General features: G+C 38.8%; 1 protein-coding gene across 2 annotated transcripts in view; it reads left to right on the top strand.

The window, feature by feature from the left end:
• The window catches only part of LOC124118786 (signal-induced proliferation-associated 1-like protein 1), a 114970-nt gene that overhangs the window by 55059 nt on the left and 35563 nt on the right, over positions 1-24348 (top strand). For both annotated transcript variants that reach the window (XM_046481075.2, XM_046481067.2), the window contains exons 3-13: positions 463-551; positions 4982-6837; positions 17995-18146; positions 18494-18682; positions 19495-19570; positions 20206-20304; positions 20608-20711; positions 22230-22387; positions 22849-22955; positions 23224-23358; positions 24217-24314. In XM_046481075.2, coding sequence (XP_046337031.2) covers positions 5397-6837; positions 17995-18146; positions 18494-18682; positions 19495-19570; positions 20206-20304; positions 20608-20711; positions 22230-22387; positions 22849-22955; positions 23224-23358; positions 24217-24314 — 2559 coding nt within the window. In that variant the 5' untranslated portion in view covers positions 463-551; positions 4982-5396. The remainder of the gene's footprint in view (positions 1-462; positions 552-4981; positions 6838-17994; positions 18147-18493; positions 18683-19494; positions 19571-20205; positions 20305-20607; positions 20712-22229; positions 22388-22848; positions 22956-23223; positions 23359-24216; positions 24315-24348) is intronic.

Raw genomic sequence — 24348 nt, 5'->3', positions numbered from 1 at the left:
TTTGTGCTCCCTGCCATATCTCTGCAGTGCTGCTAAAAGCATCATGACTCTCACTCACTCACTCACTCACTCACTCACTCACTCACTCACTCACTCACTCACTCACTCAAAGTTTTACATCATTTTCAGAAATACTATCCTTTTCATTTTCCCTGACAAACACCTTCTGTAATATCACCTATGGTGTTTATCCCACCTGTTGACTGACACATCTGTGGATTCCAACATCACACATCCTGCATCCATTAACACCTATAATCTGGCACTTTTCATACTCTGTAATTTATTAACACTGATAACAACACCCACTCATTAAGACCCACATGCCATCTCTTCTGTCAGTATATCAACATGAAGAGTGTTTACATCCTCACCCTCCCCTCGAGACCCCCACCCTCCCTCACAAGACTCTCAAATGACAGTTTATGCAGTGTTTGACCCACACAGGTTTGTCTTTCACAGGTGTTTCATGGAACTATGAATTGCGGGTAATAACCTGGACTACAAATCGGCCACGAGTTCCACAGTAAAGCCTCTGTTGTGCACTGAAGGTAGGCAGCTTGTTGATTCCCCATCAGCCGACAGTGATGTGTTGATGTGTCTATTAAATGGAAATCTCATCTATTGCAACCACAACTCATCCTGTAAGCATTCATTCTCATCCCGTGCATGATTTAACGTGCGGTGGTCGAGAATACCATGCCATCCTTTTTCAGACAAAAAAGTCACCTGTTGGCAAGAATACTAAAATTGAAACAGGTTTCTTTGTTTGTGTGGGTAATTCAAATCACCTTGGGCAGGAAAAGGAAAGGCCTGGAATTGTCTTAAAAAACAAAGGCATTTCTTTGAGTAAAAGACAACATAATGTCATGTGGTCTATGGAGAGAATGTTTACTTTCTGTCTTGTTCCATCAACAGTGAATGTCATATTCTTCTTCTATAGTTGGGAAGATTCTGCAATTATATTGGGAGATATCTGCCACAGTAAATTATTGCATACATTGAAAAGTTAATGTTTGTAGAAAATATAACTGTCGCAATCTTTTAAGGAAAAAAATAAAACTTAATGAAAAAAAGTTTTAAACAATAATTTGGAAATATCTAATTTCAGTGTGACTAAGATATTGATTTATTACCTACGAAGGCAAGCATATTGGGGTTCAAAAAAAACACATGTGCCCTAGGGTCATATCACGTAACGAGACAACAGTGTATTGTTTCCGCCATCCGGACGGAATTGTTGACGTCATTCAAATCATATTGTGGCATGAGGTCGGAATGACGTCACACTCGCAACGGAGTCATAGCTGAAGATTGTTGACGTCATTCAACAAATTGTGGTTCCGCTGCTGTTGCCACCTGCTGTCCTTATAGGCAAACACTAAAATCTGTCTCTGTATGTAGACATCTTCTTCAGTAATAAATAGAACATTTTATTCGTGTTCATGTCATACTCTGTTTACGACACTCGTGTTGTAAACATACTATGACATGAACATGAATATAATATCCTCTATATATGAAAAAGTTCATTCCTCTTCCACCATCCCCAATGTCGAAAACTTGTAGGGAGCGTTATTTTGTCCCCATACTTACTCACAGCCTGTAAATATTTAATGTCAATGTCAGAATAACCAGCCTTGATTATCTGACGAAGCAGTTTCCATTGGGCGTAAAAATAAATTAAGAAGCAGTGACAATTATATGAATGGATCACTGAAAACCATTGAGGACACCAGGTGTTCACGAAAAAGGTAAGCTTGTCTGGTCTACAACATACAGAATATACCACGGTGCATTTTCACTAAAAAAATGTCATAAAAGTTCAAAAATGAGTTATGGCATAGTGGGCTTATGTACATGGTGTTTGCCCTGGATATGGTAGTTTATCGTCATATTCATCTTCATCCTCATCTTCATCCTCCTCAGGGGGCACAGGTGGCCCAGTCGTCTAAGGCGCCGCGATTCGCTGTGCAGAGTTGCGTCCCTTGGGCACGCCAGAAACCTATGATTGTGGGTTCGAATCACGGTTCGCCCCGATTATGTTTCTAGGTTTGTCAACACCATACCCATGCTCGTGGGTTTCACCGAAGTGGTAAACGTCTGAGACCTGCATCACTTCGGGCTTTCCTCCCACATTAAGCTGACACACCGCGATATAACTGGAATACTGTTACCTCCTCAATTTGATGAGATTGCTATTTTTCCCCCAAAGTACTTACATTTAAATATGATCAGCTGTGTGGTCAATTCATGCAATGTCAACTCCTGATACTGTATTGGTAATATATCATCATCATGACTTTCATTTTCATGTTATTTTAATTTTGCAATTTTTCACCAAAATTCTAACCAATCTCATTCAGGTTTGAAGTAATTACATGTAAGAATCAGAACAATATTTCACTCAGTTGGAGGCAATCAATTTTATATCTGTCAATATTTTCACTCAATTTCATGCCCTGCCTCCAACTGGAGAATCTTATAAAACTGTAATTGGTTTCATGGCTAAAATCAATTACTTTTATTTCAACTTTGAATGATAATATCTCACACTTGAAACAGTGTTGGATGAAAAGTAAAACTTCTCACTCTTCACAGTGATATTATTGGATATATATCAGTATGAAATTTGGACAGATTTAACAAAAAATGGAATCCAAGAGTATTGGAGAGAATACCAATTAGAAGTGTAAATCTTTTTATGCCATCAAGGGAATATTGGGAGAAATAGTTGCACATGTGTTTGTTGGTCTTGATGCGGTTGAAGAGTTGTCAGGGGAAGATTACGAAAGACCCTTCAAGATTGTGGAGCTGCAGACAAGTTCTCCATTTTGATCTCGCTGCTTTTTGATGAGGAACTTCTCCAAGACAGATAAAGCCTTTCATAGACTGCTCGTTACTAAGTGATGAATATATGCATGATAGCATATGTTGAGAAGCGTATGTGTTTATACATGAGGAAGGTTTAAAGAGAATTTCAGAATTCAAATCCTTTAGATTTGGGAAATTCAAGTTTGCATACACAGAGAAAAAAGTTGGATGGTTTAATTACTGAAGCTTGAGAGGTTTTCTGTGAAGTCCCTGCTTGGAATGAATGTTAAGAAGACTCACTGTTTATCGAAACATCTCACATACTGATCAAGGAAGTTTTTCTTATTTCATTTCCAGAATGGTTTGTGTCGTGTCAGAATCCCTGCTAAATTTGTCAGAATTAGCATCTCTATTGATTCAGCGTGAGGCTCTGATTGGACATTTATCGTGGTCAATGTTGACAGCGCAACAGCTAATCAGGGCTTGAGTCCACCTCAGAAGAGGATGAGTCAGACGCGAGGTATTCTGTGATGTGATTAGAGCGAAATAGGATTTATGTTGGCAACTTTACAGTTAAAACTTGATTGAAATCTCAATGTTCCCTAATTTACAAATAGTCCAAAGTGTTTCTCTTACTTTTATGCTGCAGAATGTCTGCACTTGTACGTGGTAGACATTATTCAAGATTAACCTTTGGTTTGTAGTTTCAACAAAATCAGTGAGTGTGCTATTGTGTCACTGGATTGTCTGGTCAGGACTCGATTTTTTACAGGCCGCCATCGTTATATGGCAGGAGAAGTGCTGTGCGGTGTTATGCAGCAAACAAACACTTAATTTTTTATGCAAACTTTGTGAGTGGCGGGTGCTTTTGGTATAGTAGGACATGCTTGCCCTTTTTCAGGGACTTTCAGGGATCGATTCATACAATTTTCACCACTATCTTGTCTTTTGAGCCTAATGGAATCTTATTTCGGCAGATAATCAAGACTGGTTATTTTTGGCATTGACATTTTATGTTGTAATGTGGAAGAGAATGTTTGCTGTTTGTGTGTTATGTCATTGTATTTTTTGGCCCTGATAGATTTCTTTTGATGCTGCTTTCACAAACAGTATATTTCAAATATGAAACTCTTTCTTATTCCTGGATTTCTTTAAATATGGTTTTGAATGATCTCTACATAAGTTTGAGATGAAATTCTTATTTGTTCTTTCTGTATTTTTCTTTTCAGAAAATATGGGACATGATTAAGTTTGTGTTTTGTTTTAATAAATGACATGTTTTAATTAATGGTATTTTATAAACTGATAGACAGAGAATATGTGATATTATTTGTTTAATTAGAGTCTTACAGATCTACACATGTGTATGCTGGTGATTGGTTGATTTGGTTTTGGCTTAGTGAATTACATGTAATTGTATTTCATTAGGTTGAAAACAAACAAGTTCTGCATCATATGGGACTTTGTGAAACAACATACTTCAACATGGTCAAGGAAATGTAGTCTTTTCTTTGAAGAAGTGTACTTTCATATATTCCGAAAAACTATTCTAAAAAAAAACGAAGCAAAAAATCACGAACACAAATACCCTGAAATTCATTATTATGGAGGTGTCACAAACGTTTTATTTGGTGTAAATAACAGGTATTGTACAGTCCCTATGTGATAACTGCTATATACAATATGTTGTGTGGAAAACTGGTTATCATTATTTCTGTTACTACATCATTATTTCCATGATGTAATAACTGCTATATACAATACATTGTGGCGAAAACCATCTTGGTTATTATAATTACTCTTTCTACTTAAGCCCCATCATGTAATAACTGCTATATACAACACATTGTGTAGAAAACCACCATGTTTATGTTATTACACTGCCAACAAACATGCCAAACAGGAACACTAATTACATCATTGACTTGAAGCATCCATTTCATATACCAATCCTTATCCCATGATATTGCCTTGACGAAATTAATTAATCTGATTTCGTATGCAGCCTCTATGAATAGGCTCACGTACTTTATATATAGAAGCAATTAATTAACTATTAAGGCCATGTCTCTTTTAAGTGGTCAGAATGTAGTGTGTCAGTCGACACTAGTGAGAGGAGCTCTGACAGGAAACGCATCTGATGTATTTAATCTGCTTACTGTTGCAGGTGAAGTCTGTGGGACCTTATCTTGCTGAAGGGAATGGTGGGAGGGTGGCGGAGTCACTCTGAATGCAGGCCAGGAAACTGTTGGTTACAATTGTGTAACCCCACTCTGACAATGAGAGCTGGTCAAGCACCAATAGGAAATGGAGGCTTGTGTGTCGTCTGCTTCTGTGTGGAGATGAATCACGATTGTACAAAATGTGAAATCTATAGATAAGGATTCTGCTTCAAGGTTATATGAGACAAGATCTTCCCAAGGATGGATAACAATATATGTAAATGAGATGCAGGAAGGGTTATCCTTCTGAATAGTTTCTTTTTTTAAAACAAGGATTGTTTTGTGTTATTTATCATGGAGGAAGATCACTTGGCAAGTATTGGCAAGCATAAGTGTAATTCTTCGCATTAGTGCAAGATTATGGCTACAAAAAACCAGCCATTTCAAAACAAGCCTGATCTTGACACTGTCCGAGAGCGAGCCATGCAGGCAGTGGAGTACTACCAGCAACAAGTGGCACCAACATACTCGAGTAAAAGTGTCAGTCGGTCGGGGGGTTACTCCGGCAGCCATTCTAACATAGACCGTAAGGATTATCTTGAAGGATATGCACACTCCTCCACCGAGGATGCCTTGAATTCAGGGATTGTACCTGCCTCGTCTAATAACTTCTATCGTGCTCAAATGAAAGCAGGAATTATTGATATGCGTAGCTCGATGAGCGAGCGGATAGGAACTGGTAGAAGTCGAGCAAGGACGTTCCATGGCCCTCATGGTCACACGAACAGAACACGAACTCAAAATTTTAGCATAGATAAAACCAAAACACCATCTAAACCCTCAATTCCCCCAAAACCTGTAGAGAAATCCTCTTCCTCATCTCGAAGGACTAGTCGTGGTTTGTACCGAAGCAATAGTAACCTTGAGATGGACACAGTGGAAGTTGTGGAAGAGGGCCTTCCGCCTGGAACAATTCATCGGGAGTATGGTAGCACCTCCTCCCTAGATCAGCTGGGTACTAGCACAGAGAACTTCTTTGCTATGTTGAGGGGCTACCAGAATGAGAACCCAGATCAAAGAAGTCCTGCTCCGCCCCAGTTGCAGGAAGTGCTTCGTGGCAAGGCCGATGCCAAAGGACGCTTTCTTAATGGTGCTGCAATGATGGACAAGGAGTCAGAAGAAATTAGTGATAGTCCCAAAGGGAAAAACAAATCAAAATTCAAGGATAGGAAAGCACGTGCTAAGTCAATAACTGATGGTAATCCTGGCATTCTGAAGAAAGTGTTCGGTGGTAAGCCGGATGCTGATGTCACAGGGAAAACAGACTGTAGCTTTCCCGATGACGGTAGGGCGGAGGAACGGTATAGAAGGAAAGCTCTGGCACACTTTGATTGTCAGAGTGTTGGTGTGAATTTGAGTGATATAAAGAACAAGAATCATTCAGGGATTATGAAAAACACTGCCACAGGTGCTTCTGCTGCCTCCTTCAACAGGAACAGTTACGCAGGAGACAAGGACGACCCAGACATTATTGCTGGGACCGATGAAGGGGACGGCAAGAGCAATGAGCTTGTGTTGTCGTGTCCTTTCTTCCGGAATGAGATCGGTGGTGAAGAGGAGAGGGTTGTGAGTCTGACGAAGCTGACTGCCCAGAAGCGTGTGCAGGGTGGCAGCAGCAGCAATCATGTTCATAGTGCAATGTCTTGGTATCGACATCCTGCGTGTTGTGGGGTGGCTGTGCTGGACTCTTCACCTGCCCCTTCTGGACATGTGTTACCTCCCCTTATCTCTCACAAAGGTCATGTGATTGAATATGTGGATTATGGAGCATATTACTATCGGCACTTCTTCTTTGGCTATGGTGAGTATAGAGTTTGATATACATATTTTATAATAATCATAATCATCACAATAATAGTCCACTTATAAGGTGCATAACTAGGCTCCGATGTTTGCTCGAAGTGCACAAGAAAGATTTCAGTTCAGACAATTGAAGTGACCTTGAAAAGGTGAGTCTTTAATCAGTTCTTCATGATCTGGAAAGTTGGAAAGACTCATGTGGGAGACTGAGAAAAACTGAAACTGGACAACACTGAGAGGCTAGTCAGCATCTGTTCATGTTCAGATAAATGTCTAAATGATACATCCAATGGTTACAAAGACAGTTCAAAATATTTGGTCAGCAATTGTGGACAGCATATACAAAAGCCTTTGTAAGAAAATTTATGTTAGTGTCCCCAAGGAAGGCTCCGGGTGCTCATAGACAAATCACATGTGTACGAGTTAATGCTGTAAAACCTAACAAAATATTCCTATTCCAGAACACATGCACAATGAAATCCATCGTCACACAGTTGAAATGAAATGGTGCCGTTGAACTTACTGTGAACTGTTTATGGTAGAACACACACAGTAACATGCTATTTTAAGACTTATTTGGATATCAGTCAGAAAGGTTTATGAACATTTGCAAATAGTATCTCTACATGCTATACTGCACAAAAGATGTTAAGGAACACCCAGTTCTTTCAAATTGTAGAAGTTAATCTGTCATGGCATTACAGATTAACTATAGTAATATGAAAGAATCGGGTGTTCCTTAACTTCTTTTGAGTAGTATATATAGTTCTGCAACAACCATTCTTTTATCAGCTCGCCCCCTGATCATGCAAACAAATCAAGTACTCTGTTTTGTTGTGTATCGTGTGCACTCTTTCCAAAAGTGCAGCTTTGCAGATTACATAACACACGCAAAGAATTATTCTTGATTATTTTTTTCTGACGCAAAAGCATTACTCGTGAGAATGGTGAGTGGTACCTAATACTGGAAATGCATGTCAACAAATCCGCCCTGAAGTTTGCAAGTTAATCCTGTTATCTACAACTACACTGTCTGGTTATGACCTGTCCATTGAATATCTGGACTTGTTTTGTCATCTTGGTTTATATTAATTTTGGAAAGTCATGTGTCAACCAACCGATCAGCTCATCGTATCAACTGACCGTTATTTACAACAACCTCGATCACCCTTACTGATGCCATGAAACTATCCTTTGGTGTCAGAGAGTGAATTTCATATATGACATAAATTGACTGATAAAAAGTCAACATTGTTGTTTGACTATGATATTGTTGTTGTCCATAAAGTTATACGTTTTCTTACTCACTCACCAATCAAACAGTTAGCATAGTTTTTGCAATTGAAAAAGCTAGACCACAGGAAGCCTCTAAGAATGGTTCATCAAACTGTCCCATTTGTAAACAATGTATACGAAACTGCTACTCTAAAGGATATTTTTTTAAGTAATAAAACTAAAATAACAAGGCATTAGACTATATTATTATTGAATAATAGTTGGATCCAATTTCTTCCGATCATTGCATGAAAATTTTATTAGGTTATAACCTTGGGTACTTTTTAACTGAATCACCGGTCGATCTGGGAGAAAATGTGTGTACAGCTGATTGCTATTTCTAGCATATTTTATGAGAAAAATACACATGGTAATCTTAATGTCTGCATATGATACAATGCCTAGCACAACAAGAAATACAATTGAAATTATAAATTATGATTTCTTGTAATATTTTATCTCAAATTTCACATTGTGTTCGTTCACCTGCAGCAATACGTTGTAGATTTTGACAGTGCACAACATACAAAAAAGCAAATTTTGCTGAAACTTGTACCCAAGAATGGGGTGGGTAGGTAGGGGGTGCATGATACACAAATGCGCCCAACACACAAGAAAAAATGTTACTGGTCTCGGCCTAATTGAACTGACATTTGCCTAGGGGCCAGCATATTTGAGGAGGCCTGGTTGATGTGGCATGAACTTGATTGACTTGGGAAGGCCGTTCTTTTGATCCTGTATGGGTAGCAGTAATGGCAGTGCTGCTATCACTTGTAAAGGCGGCGTTGTTATGGTAGTAGATAAATGTTTGCCATGGAAGCTGAAGTGGGCATCCATGTTTAACAATTTCTTCTGATTATCAAATACTGGAAGGCTTTGAAATTTTTAGCTGTATTCCCAACTGTAAAATTCAATCTTGATATAGCCTTAACAAGTGTGAATATGTATTGACAATAATTGTAGTTCAGCTAGGAGAAAAGGTTGTATATTTTATACACATGTGCAGGTTACCCTGATTTAGCAGAAGTAATGCTTGCTACAAGGTTATACGTTCACTCACTCACTCACACCTAGGTGGACTTTTTGAGTCAACATAATCTGAAAATAGTTTGACATTTATGTTTCTTTGCCCACACAATTGGTTAGGTTTGTATATTTAAAAATTAATCAGTAATTTTATTAAAAGCATACCTGCCAAAGTCCTTATAAAGCCAAAATATTAAATCCTTACCATTCAAACCTATGCAATATCTTTGTAAATTAATAAAAAAAAACTTGTGGGGATACCAGGTTAGAATAGGTCCTTAGCAACCTGTGCTGGTCATAAGAGGCGACCAAAAAGATCGGTGGACAGGCTTGGTGACTTGGCGTGACGTCCTACCCCGTCGACGTGAATCATTGTTCTCAATATCAATCACTGGAATATTGATTATTTAACGACCTCCATCATGTCACTGGAATATTGTTTAGTGTGGTTTTAAGTGTCAAACAAACCTTATTCAGTCACAAATCTTTTTATTTGTTTTCTGTTTTGACTTTCCCAGTTCACCTGACTGGAACAAACTAAAGATATAAAATTTGATGTATTGCTGTGCATATCGGAGAGTATTTCGGAACTGCAATGTGGTTTATGTTGCAACAGTTTTGATGATTACGCGCTCCCCTTACTTGAGATAAGAGGGTTCTAGGAAGTGATTGCAGTCTGTAGAAAACCCCACAGCACATCTCTGCCTCCACAAACTCACATGTCTGAAGATCAGCTTGCTTCAGTAAAATGTCAGAGTAGCTTCCCCCTTCAACCAGTGTTTATCAAGTTTATAGCCATGCACAGACGTGGAAAAAATCCCCTCTGGGTGGTCAGGTTAATCACAGTGACTAGAGAAATTAATTTCCTTGAGTTAAGCCATGTGGAGAGAAAACCCAAATTGAATGAATCAGGAACAGATTCCCTAATTGTGAATCAGCTTCCCTTTGAGAATGATAATCCTATAAATGGTATCTCCCAAATCTATAATGTAATGTAAAAAAAAGCTGCAAGCAATTCTGTTATGAGCGTGTTAAATGGTTTTAATGCTATTAGTTTGAAACGTTTTGTCTGAATGAAAAGACTAAGGTCATCTTGTTCAATATTTTATGAAGCATTTTGGGAAACTGTCCTGGATGATTTAATGTTGTGGTTTTCAGAATCAATTAGTGACTTTGAAATGACTGTCCGTAACAAATCAGTGAATGTAATTATTGATTAATGTTGTCTTAATGTACATCAAGTGTCGGAGCTTGTCAATGATTGAGAAAAATGTTGGTGAACTGGATTGTGCTCTTTGATTATTATTCATCACTTTCTGTGTTTTGTAAAGACATGATTTTAATGTGCCTCGTGATCTAAAACAGACATGACAAAAGGGCTGGGACAAGTCCAAATTTACTACCCAGGTACCTGACTCCCTTTTACCCTACCCTACCCGGGTACCCACTGTAGGTCTCAAGAGTTGGGAACAAAATGTCTGATTGGTAATTGTTTAACCGCAGCCCTGGCAAAAACTATTTAGTTACATGTATAAAACGTTCTGATCATGCGTACACTGAAGTTGATTAAAGCTTTATCTTTACTCAAACTTGTACAAGTCAAAAGGAATGTGCGCATTGTCAGAATTAAATGGGAACATTCGTGACTTGTCATGTAACCACTGAGCTATAGTAAGTTGTTTTCATTAAATAATATATCATGTGAGTAACCACGAGTCCAGGTAGTCCTGTTGGTACCCGGGACCAACTCAGGACTGAGCCGAACTGAGTTCCGGAGTTACCCGTCCCACCCTACCTGACAATATAATTCCTCGTCAAATTTTGTTCTTGTGACAGTAATGAAAGTTCACATATTCCTTATGGTTAAGGATAAGTGATGCCAGTTGAAATTGTATTGGTATGTATTCGTCTGGGAGAGACCTCGGATTGGTGACCCATTTTGGAGTCTCGGGCTACGTTTCTGCCCCACACTGAAGCACATGTAACACATGTGGTCTCCTTGGGCAAGTGACTGTCTGAAATGTGCCTCTGTTCACCCAGCAGTGAATGGGTACCCGGCAGGATGAGGTTGTTAACCTTTGTGCGCCTAACAGGCAGCTTGGGTTGTATACTCCCCAGGGAGCGGAGAATGATTGTTGAGTGCACACTGATCCAGTGACTGGGGTGATAATAGCAATTTGAGCATGCCCATGTGGTGTGGAACTATGCACAATATACATGATATACATGGCCATTTATTATTATATATTGTGATGTTCAGTGACTGTATCCCCTATACATCATGGAGACCTGATGTGGTATACTTAAATGGGATTCTTTGTTATTTTGCCTTGAAGTCTTTGAAAGGCATCTTCCGTATTTTTAGCCTGGGTTCTTTATTGTTGTATTAGTTTGCAATCTGATCTAGAGTGACTACGTTCGTGAGGTTTGTTGTTTAACGCCACACTAGCAATATTACAGCTATATGACAGTGTGGACCAAACAAGCTTGTGATTTATATTATGAGTATGGGATATGATGACACACAGTCAAACAAGGCACCGAGTCTGACCACACAGTTACACTAGTTGCCTCGGACACCCAGCCTAGGTTACTGTCCAAGACCTATTGGCCATTCCAACCAACATAGCTCCCTTGTGTGTACATGTTTCATTTCAACCTATTTAGCAAAGTTTGATATTTTTAACCCTGTCATGTACATTATCATATAGCCTCAGAAAAGATTTGGCCTTTGTAACTGTAGCAATGGCAGTTGAGTTGAGATCTTTTCCTAACACAGTTGTGACTTGAATAGTATCCAGATTCTTGAAATAGCTGCGTTGTCAAGGAGAGATGAAATCATCTGCTCATTCAAATACCCTCATCGTCTCGTCAATGGAGTATGCTGTTGATCCCTGGACGATTGTGCTTAAAGCTATTTAGGATGATAATTAAGGGGACAATTTTTTGTTCTTTTTACATTTCGCTTTATATCTGTAAAAGTGAAAATATTATTTCAAAATTCTTTGTTCATGTCGTTTGATTGAAGGCGTCATCTGCCATTTGTAGTCTTCCAACTTTCCAATATTTATAAGGAAAATCATACAAGCAGCTAAATAATAAACATTTCCAAATTAATATCAAGAATATCATGTTTTGAGTAGCTGTTGTCCCCGTCATTACACCTCCTGACAATCTTTACCTTTTATATACTATTCTAAGGAAGTTAAAGACCACCTGATGTTTTCATATGACCATAGTTGATATGTCATGTGGGGTCGGTTGGGTAGCCTAGTGGTTAAAGCGTTCGCTCGTCAAGCCAAAGACCCGGGTTCAATTCCTGACATGGGTACAATGTGTGAAGCCCATTTCTGGTGTCCCCTGCCGTGATATTGCTGGAATATTGCTAAAAGCGGCGTAAAACCATACTCACTCACTCACTCACTAATGTGTCATGTCATGTCATGTCATGACAGATTAACTACAGTCATATGGAAACATTGGATGTTCTCTAACTTCTTTTGAGTAGTATAAGTTGCCAGTGTCTTGTTTCACTCTGCAAGTTTAAATCTGTAAGACAAAAAAGTAAAGTTGATGTTTTAAATTGAAAACATTTAGGACATTTCTGACTTCACTAAGAATCTCTGAATCACTTTGCCTCTTTCAATAGGCTGTGATGAAGCCAGACATGATGCAAGCATCATGAGTAGAGCAGAGCCTGCCAACACAATCATTCCTTGAAAATGTGGAACTGTTTTGCTCAATCTGTGTCTGTTTCTCCATTGAAAGTTGATAACCTGAGTTCATAATTATGTCAGCATTCAATCTCAGTTGTCCCCTTGTTATCCAAAGTATACATGCCTCCCTAGCCTTGCTCCAAGGCTGTACTGAAAGAAAAGTCCATGGATGTGTTTTAACTCTATCCTCCTAATCGGTAAGTCTACATATGTGGACAGTACAAAAAAAGGACTTTGGTCTCTTATAGGGACGGTCAGGTAGCCTGGTGGTTAATGCGTTAGCTCGTCACGCTGAAGACCCGGGTTCGATTCCCGACATGGGTACAATGTGTGATGCCCATTTCTGGTTACCCCCGCCATAATATTGCTGGAATATTGCTAAAAGCGGCGTAAAATCAAACTCACTCAATCACTCTTATAGGGACAACTTGTTTTTATTATACACATTATCTAGAACTTGTGATTTAAACTAATAATTATTGCCTAAGAGACATGTGCAAGTCTAATGCCTCAACACAATCATGGAATTAAAGCTTATCTGAGACCATCTCCTTGGCATCTAAGCTCCTCCAGGATGAGTTTATATATACATTGTGGAGTTAATATTAGATATGGCTAAGATTGGTTTATTGTCAACCACCGGCAGAAAAGGCTGAGATTAGGTTATTGAGTCGCAACAAGAATGGCTAAGATTAAGTTTGTATCTCGAAATATTCAGTGCTGCTGTATTCAAGACAACTGGAGCCTGTATATTTCTGGCAGGAGTGAAGGTTTGGAGTGGCATCATGGCGGTGTGGGGGCAGTGTATTTCATTCATGGCATGATGTAAGCATTAAGTAGGGAGCGTCTGAGAGTGACACCCAGCCTGGTTCTGTCAGATGGTTATTGCTTCCAGGAGGGGAGCTTGGGATTTCAGAGCTCAGAGATTCAACATTGGTGATGATGCTATCGGCCTGATGCAGGGGTCTGCATGTGATCATACACATTGATGTAACTGTGCGTGCTGTAATACAGGGGAGATTAACATGGGTGATAGTATAGTCCATAGGCACTGACATAACTTTACATGTAATACAGGGGAGATTAACATGGGTGATAGTATAGTCCATATACACTGACATAACTTTACATGTAATACAGGGAGATTAACATGGATGATAGTATAGTCCATATACACTGACATAACTTTACATGTAATACAGGAAGATTAACATGGGTGATAGTATAGTCCATATACACTGACATAACTTTTCATATAATACAGGGAGATTAACAATGGTGATAGTATAGTCCATATACACTGACATAACTTTACATGTAATACAGGGAGATTAACATGGGTGATAGTATAGTCCATATACACTGACATAACTTTACATGTAATACAGGGAGATTAACATGGGTGATAGAATAGTCCATATACACTGATATAACTTTACATGTAATACAGGGAGATTAACATGGATGATAGTATAGTCCATATACACTGACATAACTTTACATGTAATACAGGAAGATTAACATGGGTGATAGTATAGTCCATATACACTGACATAACTTTTCATATAATACAGGGGAGATTAACATGGGTGATAGTATAGTCCATATACACTGACATAACTTTACATGTAATACAGGGAGATTAACATGGATGATAGTATAGTCCATATACACTGACATAACTTTACATGTAATACAGGAAGATTAACATGGGTGATAGTATAGTCCATATACACTGACATCACTTTTCATATAATACAGGGGAGATTAACAATGGTGATAGTATAGTCCATATACACTGACATAACTTTACATGTAATACAGGGAGATTAACATGGGTGATAGTATAGTCCATATACACTGACATAACTTTACATGTAATACAGGGAGATTAACATGGGTGATAGTATAGTCCATATACACTGACATAACTTTACATGTAATACAGGGAGATTAACATGGATGATAGTATAGTCCATATACACTGACATAACTTTACATGTAATACAGGAAGATTAACATGGGTGATAGTATAGTCCATATACACTCACATAACTTTTCATATAATACAGGGGAGATTAACATGGGTGATAGTATAGTCCATATACACTGACATAACTATACATGTAATACAGGGAGATTAACATGGGTGATAGTATAGTCCATATACACTCACATAACTTTACATGTAATACAGGGAGATTAACATGGGTGATAGTATAGTCCATATACACTGACATAACTATACATGTAATACAGGGGAGATTAACATGGGTGATAGTATAGTCTGTATACAATGACATAACTTTACATGTAATACAGGAAGATTAACATGGGTGATAGTATAGTCCATAAACACTGACATAACTTTACATGTAATACAGGGGAGATTAACATGGGTGATAGTATAGTCCATATACACTGACATAACTATACATGTAATACAGGGAGATTAACATGGGTGATAGTATAGTCTGTATACAATGACATAGCTGTAGTGGAGGGGAGATTAACATAAAGTGATAGCAGAAGGAAAGATTAACATGAGGTTGATAGTATAGTCCATATACATTGACTTAAAGTGATAGCAGAAGGAAAGTTTAACATGAAGTGACAGTATAGTCCATATACATTGACATAGCTGTAGTGGAGGGTAGATTAACATAAAGTGATAGTAGAGAAAAGATTAATGTGAGGTGATAGTATAGTCCATATACATTGACATAGCTGTATTCGAGGGGAGATTAACATGAGATGATAGTATAGTCCATACATACTAACATACACTGTGGACAGGGACATTAAGCAAATTTATTCCTACCCAAACTATTAATACCAATATATTCTTCATGTTACGTCTGCGTCCTGAAAACCATGTTTTGTATACATATGTTCAATGTGTACATATATATTTATATTTGAATGAATAACATACTAGACTCTGTCATGTCCATGTAGCGTTGATAGAAGTCTGAATCGATATAGTGTTCTGTAGTCCAACATTTATTTAGGCCTGCACAGAGGCCAATATTTGGCCCAAGTCTGAAGCAGATGTCAGTTGAAACATCCCAAATGGGATACAAATGTTTGACAATTCCTGTTAAATAGTTGTGATCACTGATGTGATGACTTGATCGAGGGGACTTGTTTTACTGATGACAGGACCAAAACGGGGTAAGAGGCTTTAATGTGTACATCTGAAAAGAACTTTTAAAAAAGTCACAATTTGAATCTCAAATTGTTCCATTTGCCTGCCAAGGGGACTTAGTTTGGAATCGTAGATAAATCTCTGGTTGTGTTCTGTTCTGACATGGCTACCACATGAATGGTACTTTGGTCAATATGCACTCATTTAGCTGCAGTTCAGCCTTCACAGGACTGATTTTGTGTAAAAAAATTTGTATGTAGCCAGCAGGGCTTGCTCCTTTTAAAAGTTACTAGTTTCCTCCTTTTAAAGGGGCGGTCGGGTAGCCTAATGGTTAAAGCGTTCGCTCGTCGCGCCATAGATCCGGGTTCGAATCCCGACATGGGTACAATGTGTGAAGCCCATTTCTGGTGTCCCCCGCCGTGATATTGCTGGAATATTGCTAAAAGCGGCATAAAACCATACTCACTCACTCACTCACTCCTCCTTAAAAGTTACTGGCCCTACTCCAAACTAACTGGCCTACAACTGAATGGTGGAGGCTGCGAAGTGGCCGAACCTGAGGTCACCATCTTGTAGGGCTCTGAAATATTATAACTCCTCATGTCACCACAAAATGATTTTTCCTGCACTCTAAGATTAAAGCAGTAAAATCGACCCCTGATATTTATAAAAAAATATGTCTTAACTCTCTAAGTTTACTCAGTATTCACCTGATGAAGGGGCAAAGAAACGTTGTGACAAACAATAAAAGAAGTTGTTATCCATAAAAAGTGTCATGTATTCAACTCTGTTGATATTTAAAAGATTGCCTACTTCCATAAACATTTCACTTGGACCATGAATGTCACAGATGTTTAGAGTCGGGAACACACCATTGCATGTTGATATGATTCAGGTAATCTTAGGCCAGTTCCAGTACGGTATGGAGATTGTGTGTGATAGCTTTGAAGTCTTCATGGGCATGACATTTGAGACTCCTGATCTATGTGTGATTGGTATGTGTTTGGTTTAGAACTTGTCCATCGAGGTGGTCAGGGGAAACTTCATCTTTCAGTCACTCTTGTTCCTTATCATGCATAGCCATGATTGGTGCTACGAGGACCATTTGTTGTGTTGCAGGCTGTAAACAAAGAAACAGGCCAAACAATTATGTTTGAGTCTTTTATAACTTTCAACATTCACTACACACAGATTGAGACTTTTGAACAATTGTAGGAGTTTTGACTATAGAAACTTTAAAAGAATTTATGCAGTATATAGAGGGTGAATAAGGGTAAGTCAGTCAACAGATCTTTTGCCCCAAAATTAAGGTCGGTAAGTCCAAAAAAAATGAAAAATAAAACAGTACAATTTCAACATGCTCAATTGTATTTTCTTTTATGATTCATCATTATTCTTTTCTTCTTTTTTTTAAAGTATTAAGATTAATTTTCAACAGGTTTTAATTGTAGTATGAAGTTGTTACCCATAAATTGTGTCTACTTTGTCATCTTTCAACTTTTAAGTAATGCCTGTCAAACAATTCATTCAAAATACTGTTTTTCATTTATACAATTTGTTTACATATTTTTTTAAGAGTTGGCAGATTTAAAGCTTTAAAACAAGTCCTTAAAAGAATAAGTAATTTTGGCTTATAGGATTATGAAGATTTTGATTGAACAAGTGGTGCTCTGATTATTTGCAATGGAAACAATTAAAACAAATTATTTGAGAGGGATAGCTAATACTTATTCAAATTTCAATTGTATCATTCTCAGTGAAATTAAATATGTCAAGGGGTCTTTGTCATAATCCTAATGTTAAGAAATTTAAAGTCTGAGAGATTTATTGAGCCCCTGGATTCCAGTTCAATAGCAATAATCACAAGAATCTACCTACATATATACAACTGTGTAATATATAAGTTATATCCATTTTCAGGAGGGAATAAGGAAATTTAAAAGACCAAAATTAATAGTCTAGGAAAACCACTTAATGTTGAATACTGTTGCAGATCATCAGAACTTCTTTGGCAGTGATGACAATCTTGGGCCACTTGCAATCAGTATTCGCCGGGAGAAGGTTGACGCAGAGGAGCGGACAAACCATCTTGGCAAACCAGACTATGGGTTTTATCAGTATAGAATCATCTGCAGAACAAGTGAGGTAGGAAGCTGTTTGTGTCTGATCAAAGGGAGATAACTCTTGTTGACAGATAACCTGGCATCCACAAATAGTTTGTAGTTGTTTTCTGTGTCAGTTTAGTTTCCTCACAACTGATACTCTGATTTTGACTTTTATGATTCTTTATTTGTGAAACAGCTTGTAAAGTTCATAAATTACAAATTTATTTTAATGACTTTTTTCCATGCATTATCCAAATGAAATCAATGCCTTAAGTCTACGTCTAGACTAACATGTAAATCCATCATAGAAAAAGATGGATATCTTGTAAAGTCAGAATATGTCAAGTAGGATATAATTGTAAATGCTAAACTAACATTATGTTTCAGCTGACAACAATACGAGGATCTGTGATAGAGGATGCCATCCCCTCGTCGAGTCGGCTCAGCAGTTCGCGTGGTGTGCCCATCAAGGAAGTCCTGGAGTTTTCCCTGCCGGAAGTGCAACTCTCCTCCCTCAAACAGGCCACACCAGGCCAGAAAACAGCTGAACAGCTGCTGAAGGTGGACGAACAAGGGGTGAGACACTTGCTCGTACAGTACATGAAGCCACTGGGCCAAAGTCCTAAGCCTGAGTCTTGTACAATTCTGTTCGGTCTAGTAAACTCAGCTTAGAATAGTCCATATAAATGCACTAAAATATAATGAAGATTTTCATGTTAAGAGCCATGTTCGAGCTAGTAGCCTCAAAAGATTTTGGGACAGATTGATTATTGAAGTGAAAACTTGTCAAGAGGGCGGAGAGGGATCGGGAATGTTTCAAGTCATATGGCTAACCCACTGCCACTTTGGGAGCATAGTTACTATGAAGTTAAATTGTCTTTAATGATAAATATAAAATTATTGAAGGTCGAGTGAACATAGTCACTGTATTCATCTTAATCTGTTGGCAGATGTCATTGGTTTTAAAAACAGAATGGATATGATTAGGAATGTTATTGCTTCATTATATTGATCAGAGTCTGGAGCTCACAGACGAGGATGAAATCTACAGATAACTAGCCCTCGAGTAGTGCAAATATTCGGTCAGTGGATCAGTCTGGACAGTAGAAATGATTGTAGATCTGCTGTTAAACAAAGTTGAGAGCAGAAGTGTCTTTTGACAAGAAAAATTTCCTTGATTGATATGATTATTTTGGGAAGATATGAATGATAGTTATTGATCAGTGAGTAGTCTGAAAGCCTGGTTAGTGATTATCGCCGGAACTACTCAGAGCAATAACCAGCAATATGGATAATCTATACAATCTTGGCAATTTCATGTTAATTTCAAACACTATACAGTGACTGAGTGTGAGGATTGTGTCTGACCACGAAGTTCTCCGTTACAGATCAGCAACACATACAAGGTGGGGATCAAGTACTGCAAGTCCGGGCAAGCCTCTGAGGAGGACATGTACAATAATGGTGAGAGTGAGTGAGTGGGTGGGTGAACAAGTTGTCCTGTGCTGAAGAGTGAGTGAGCAAGTTAGCCTGTGCCTAAGATGCCGTGATTGAATGAGTAAATTGTCCTGTGGCGAGTGATTGAGTGAGTTGGCCTGTGCTGAAGAGTGAGTGAGTGAGTGAATTGGCCTGTGCTTAAGAGTGAGTGAGTGAATTTCAGACAACAATCAGCAATCCTGTCCCGGCTAGTGGACATACCTCAGACCATGCATACTTGAACTTTGCGGTTAGACACAGGTGATTTCGATTTTGACACACGATTTCCATAAACATTTTGATATTGTTCCATGCTCTCTGTGTTCTTTATGTATGGGATTTCATGACAGGGTAGACACACAGGTTCCCAGGGTTAGAATAGGTCCCTAGGCAGGGTAAATTGCTCATGCCTATCGTCATACACTGACTGTGTGGCTCATAATATCAACCCCTGGTTTGCCTGGTCAAGACTTGATTAATTACAGGCCACCATGATATAGCTGGAATATTGCTGAGTGTGGCAGAGAAAAATCCAACAAAACATATGTCAGGTTAGTTAACATAACACAGCCAACAGACATTTGATAACTTTTTGAATGGCTGTTATTTATTTCTGTCAACAGAGCACAGCTCGCAAGCTTTCGAAGAATTCCTCAAACTCATCGGGAAGAAAGTCAAGTTAAAAGGTTTCGACAAGTACAGAGGAGGACTTGATTGCAAAAGTGAGTGTTTGACTTCAAGTTCTTGTAGGTTCTTTGTGGGTAATGTAATGATAATGTACAACATAACCTGGTTCCATAACAGGACCAGGATCTGTGTCTTGAGGTCTTGGACTTGTCCACGTCATCCATGTTTTGTAGGGTAACTGGGTAGACAAGCGGTCAACGAAACTTTTGCTCCAGAGAACAAGGTGTGAACCCCAGCATAGGTACAGGATGTCATCTCTGTCAACGTATTGCTGCAATATTGCTTAAGGAGGCATAGGCCTTACTTATTTACTCACTCACTCAATGTTTTTGTTGCAGCTGACTCCACAGGAACCCACTCCTACTACACAACTTTTGAAAACTGCGAGATCATGTTTCATGTCTCCACCATGCTGCCCTTCACACCAAACAACAGGCAACAGGTAAAGGACACAGTGTTGAGTACTCTATTACTTTATTACATACAAGCAGTGTCCGAATAACTGCCTGCCCATGGCTGGTAACTTTTCTCTATGAAATTTTCCTCCACCTGCCCGACTGTCTGTCAGGTAATTTTAAGACTACTATATAATAGGTTTATTATAACTTCTTGTAAATTCTCTTGTAATTGTTTGCATTATTTCAAGATGTGATTTGTCTCTTATTTTTGTGTGATTTTTCACTATTTAAAATGTCTGAATGTGGGCAGGTAACTTTGAAGATGGGCAGGCAACACTGATGGGTCACCTGCCTGACGGTCTTGTTGGACTTTAAAATAATTTCAAACACTGCATACAAGTCCAAGATGGACTTTGAACCAATTCTGTTGGACTGCCACTGAATCAAAAAGTATTGTAGAGGGTATCAGAATAAACAGATTTGATACTATTTTGCAAGGGATGTCTCACTGAAAATGATTATTTTTGCTTCATGTTGATTGGTTTATCTATACCTATATTGTTTGGATTGTTTGAGAAGTGGCCCTTGGCAGTGGGATGATGTGTTGTGTTGCAAATATTTGAATAAGAATGTTCATTTGTTCATGACTTGACAGATGTTTGGGGGATGTTATTTAAGATGTCTGTGTCTAATAACCCCACATGTCCCTCCTCTCAAAACATAAAAATACAGTGTTACAAAGATTAACCAACTGAAAAACATAGTCCCATGAGACAGAAAATTCAGAATTCTCAGTAGTTTGTTACTTACTCTCTCGAAGGCCAGGGATCCATCCCAAGTGAAAACAATGTGTGGAGGATTGGTACAAGTAGGTTGACTTAATGGTACAAGTAGCCTGTCTTGATGGTACAAGTAGGCTGGCTTGATGGTACAAGTAGGCTGACTTGATGGTACAAGTAGGCTGACTTGATGGTACAAGTAGCCTGTCTTGATGGTACAAGTAGGCTGACTTGATGGTACAAGTAGGCTGACTTGATGGTACAAGTAGCCTGTCTTGATGGTACAAGTAGCCTGTCTTGATGGTACAAGTAGGCTGGCTTGATGGTACAAGTAGACTGTCTTGATGGTACAAGTAGGCTGACTTGATGGTGCAAGTAGGCTGGCTTGATGGTACAAGTAGGCTGGCTTGATGGTGCAAGTAGGCTGGCTTGATGGTACAAGTAGACTGTCTTGATGGTACAAGTAGGCTGTCTTGATGGTACAAGTAGACTGTCTTGATGGTACAAGTAGACTGTCTTGATGGTACAAGTAGGCTGGCTTGATGGTACAAGTAGGCTGGCTTGATGGTGCAAGTAGGCTGGCTTGATGGTACAAGTAGGCTGGCTTGATGGTACAAGTAGGCTGGCTTGATGGTACAAGTAGGCTGGCTTGATGGTACAAGTAGACTGTCTTGATGGTACAAGTAGGCTGGCTTGATGGTACAAGTAGGCTGGCTTGATGGTGCAAGTAGGCTGGCTTGATTGTGCAAGTAGGCTGGCTTGACTCTGATGATTCTGTTTCAGCTGTTGCGCAAGCGGCATATTGGGAATGACATCGTGACAATCGTGTTCCAAGAGCCAGGGGCCCTCCCCTTCACGCCCAAGACAGTGAGGTCGCAGTTCCAGCACGTGTTCATCATTGTCCAGGTGCTCAGCCCCAACACAGAGAACGTCCAGTACAGGTACATTGCACCACAGAATCTCTTTCCTAGGTTTCAGCCTGGGAATCAACCAACCACTGCCAAATATCAAAACTGCAAAATAGAATAGTAACAGTCTAAAGATAGTTTTTTTTGCCTGTCCACACTTGCTTGCCCCAAGTGTGCACTAATATGTGTGCTGGATCCTTATCATATTGCTGGAATATTGCTAGCTGTGTCGTAAACAAACTTCATTTACTCACTGATAGAACTGTAGCAGTAACAATTAACACTGACTGATTAGATCCAACTTTTATGGCGGAATCTGCAACTAAAGCATGCAGCATACTGCTCACTCACCTAATCTGTATGAGAGTTATTATACTGCTCTGTTCTACATGGCGTTAATTTAGATGTAGCAGTGATGTGATAATGATGATTTTATTGCAAAATGTTCATCTATCATACAGCATAAAGAATCTTTTTGTCTCTCCGTCTTTCAGAGTTTCTGTCACAAGATCCAAAGATGTGCCACCGTTTGGTCCGCCCATACCTGAAAATGCTTCATTTACAAAATCTGCTGAATTTGTTGATTTTCTTCTTGCAAAAGGTGTGTGGTTTAATGCATCCTGAAACAATCTGAGAAATACATTGTTCCTTTGTTACCATTGTGTGTCAGTCTAAAGGGAGACAATCCTTGACAACAAAAAATCCCATTCACCATTTAGCTGTTCTTTAAACTGAAAAAGTCATTTCAGCATCCCATGACTTAATCTGAACAATTGAAAATAAATAATTTTTCATTTCAACCCTTTTCAGGCAGATGCCATTTAATTATCAAAATTGTTTTGTCAACCAAGCTGCCATGTTTGTTTCAGTGATAAATGCTGAGAATGCTGCACACAAATCTGACAAGTTCCGAGCAATGGCGTCACGCACACGCCAGGAGTACTTGAAGGATCTCGCAGCCAACTACAGTTCAGCAAACTCCTTAGACTCAGGGTCCAAGCTGAGTAAGTGTTGCTCATTCAAAAGACCAGGGTAGAATAGGTCTTCAGCAACCCATTCTTGCCGTAAAAGGCAACTATGCTGGTCATAAAAGGCGACTTACGGGATCAGGGGGGTCAGGCTCGCTGACTTAGTTGATGCATGTCATTGTATCCCAATTGTATAGATCGATGCTCATGTTGTCAATCACTGGATTGTCTGGTCCAGACTCGATTATTTACAGACCGCCGCCATATAGCTGTAATATTGCTGAGTGCGGCATTAAACAACAACCAAACCAAACCAAAGCTCTTTCAAATACATTACAGTCATTATGTAAACCAACTAATGTGTTTTCAATTTAAATCAAGGCCGGATAATTCTATGTCTTACTTAGGATATTTTGGTGAAAGAGCATCAGGTGGAGAAAAATATGATATAGGAAGACGATTTCAGATTATTTTTGTTTTGTTCTTGAAAAAGGTTATCATTATATGTTGACATGAGTGAGCCTTGCTTCAACTTCCTTCATGTCTGGGTGGAACAGATATAGTGTAGGTTTCGTACCTAGCTTGCCTTCACATGAAAACTAAATATAATACTTGTGATTAACGATACGTTGAATGAATTTGCCAACTGATAGCTGACAACAAATGCAAATCGGGTATGAACAGTTAAACCTTGGTTTATTCAAGCCTATCGTTTGTGACAACTATGAGAATGCCCAATATGAGGAATCGAGACTGTAGTTTAATATACCATTTAAAACGATGTAGTTGGCACATGTTCATTGTTTTGACCACATATGTACAATGAGAAATAGTTAAGAATAGCAAGCCAAGGTAAGCGATTTATAATTGTTTGTTTTCTTTCTTTTGATCTAGGTAAGTTTGCGCTGGGCAGTGGACGCAAGAAGGAGAGAAGCAAGCAGAAAGTGGTTCCTGATCTCTTTGCTAAGGGCGCCATTGTCTGGAATGTGCAGGTCAGTTGCATAAAATGGTTGTCATTGTGACCGC

The sequence above is a fragment of the Haliotis rufescens genome, unplaced genomic scaffold (assembly GCF_023055435.1).
Source record: "Haliotis rufescens isolate VD_foot unplaced genomic scaffold, xgHalRufe1.0.p SCAF_3, whole genome shotgun sequence".
NCBI lineage: Eukaryota > Metazoa > Mollusca > Gastropoda > Lepetellida > Haliotidae > Haliotis > Haliotis rufescens.
This window is presented reverse-complemented; position numbering and strand designations above follow the sequence as displayed.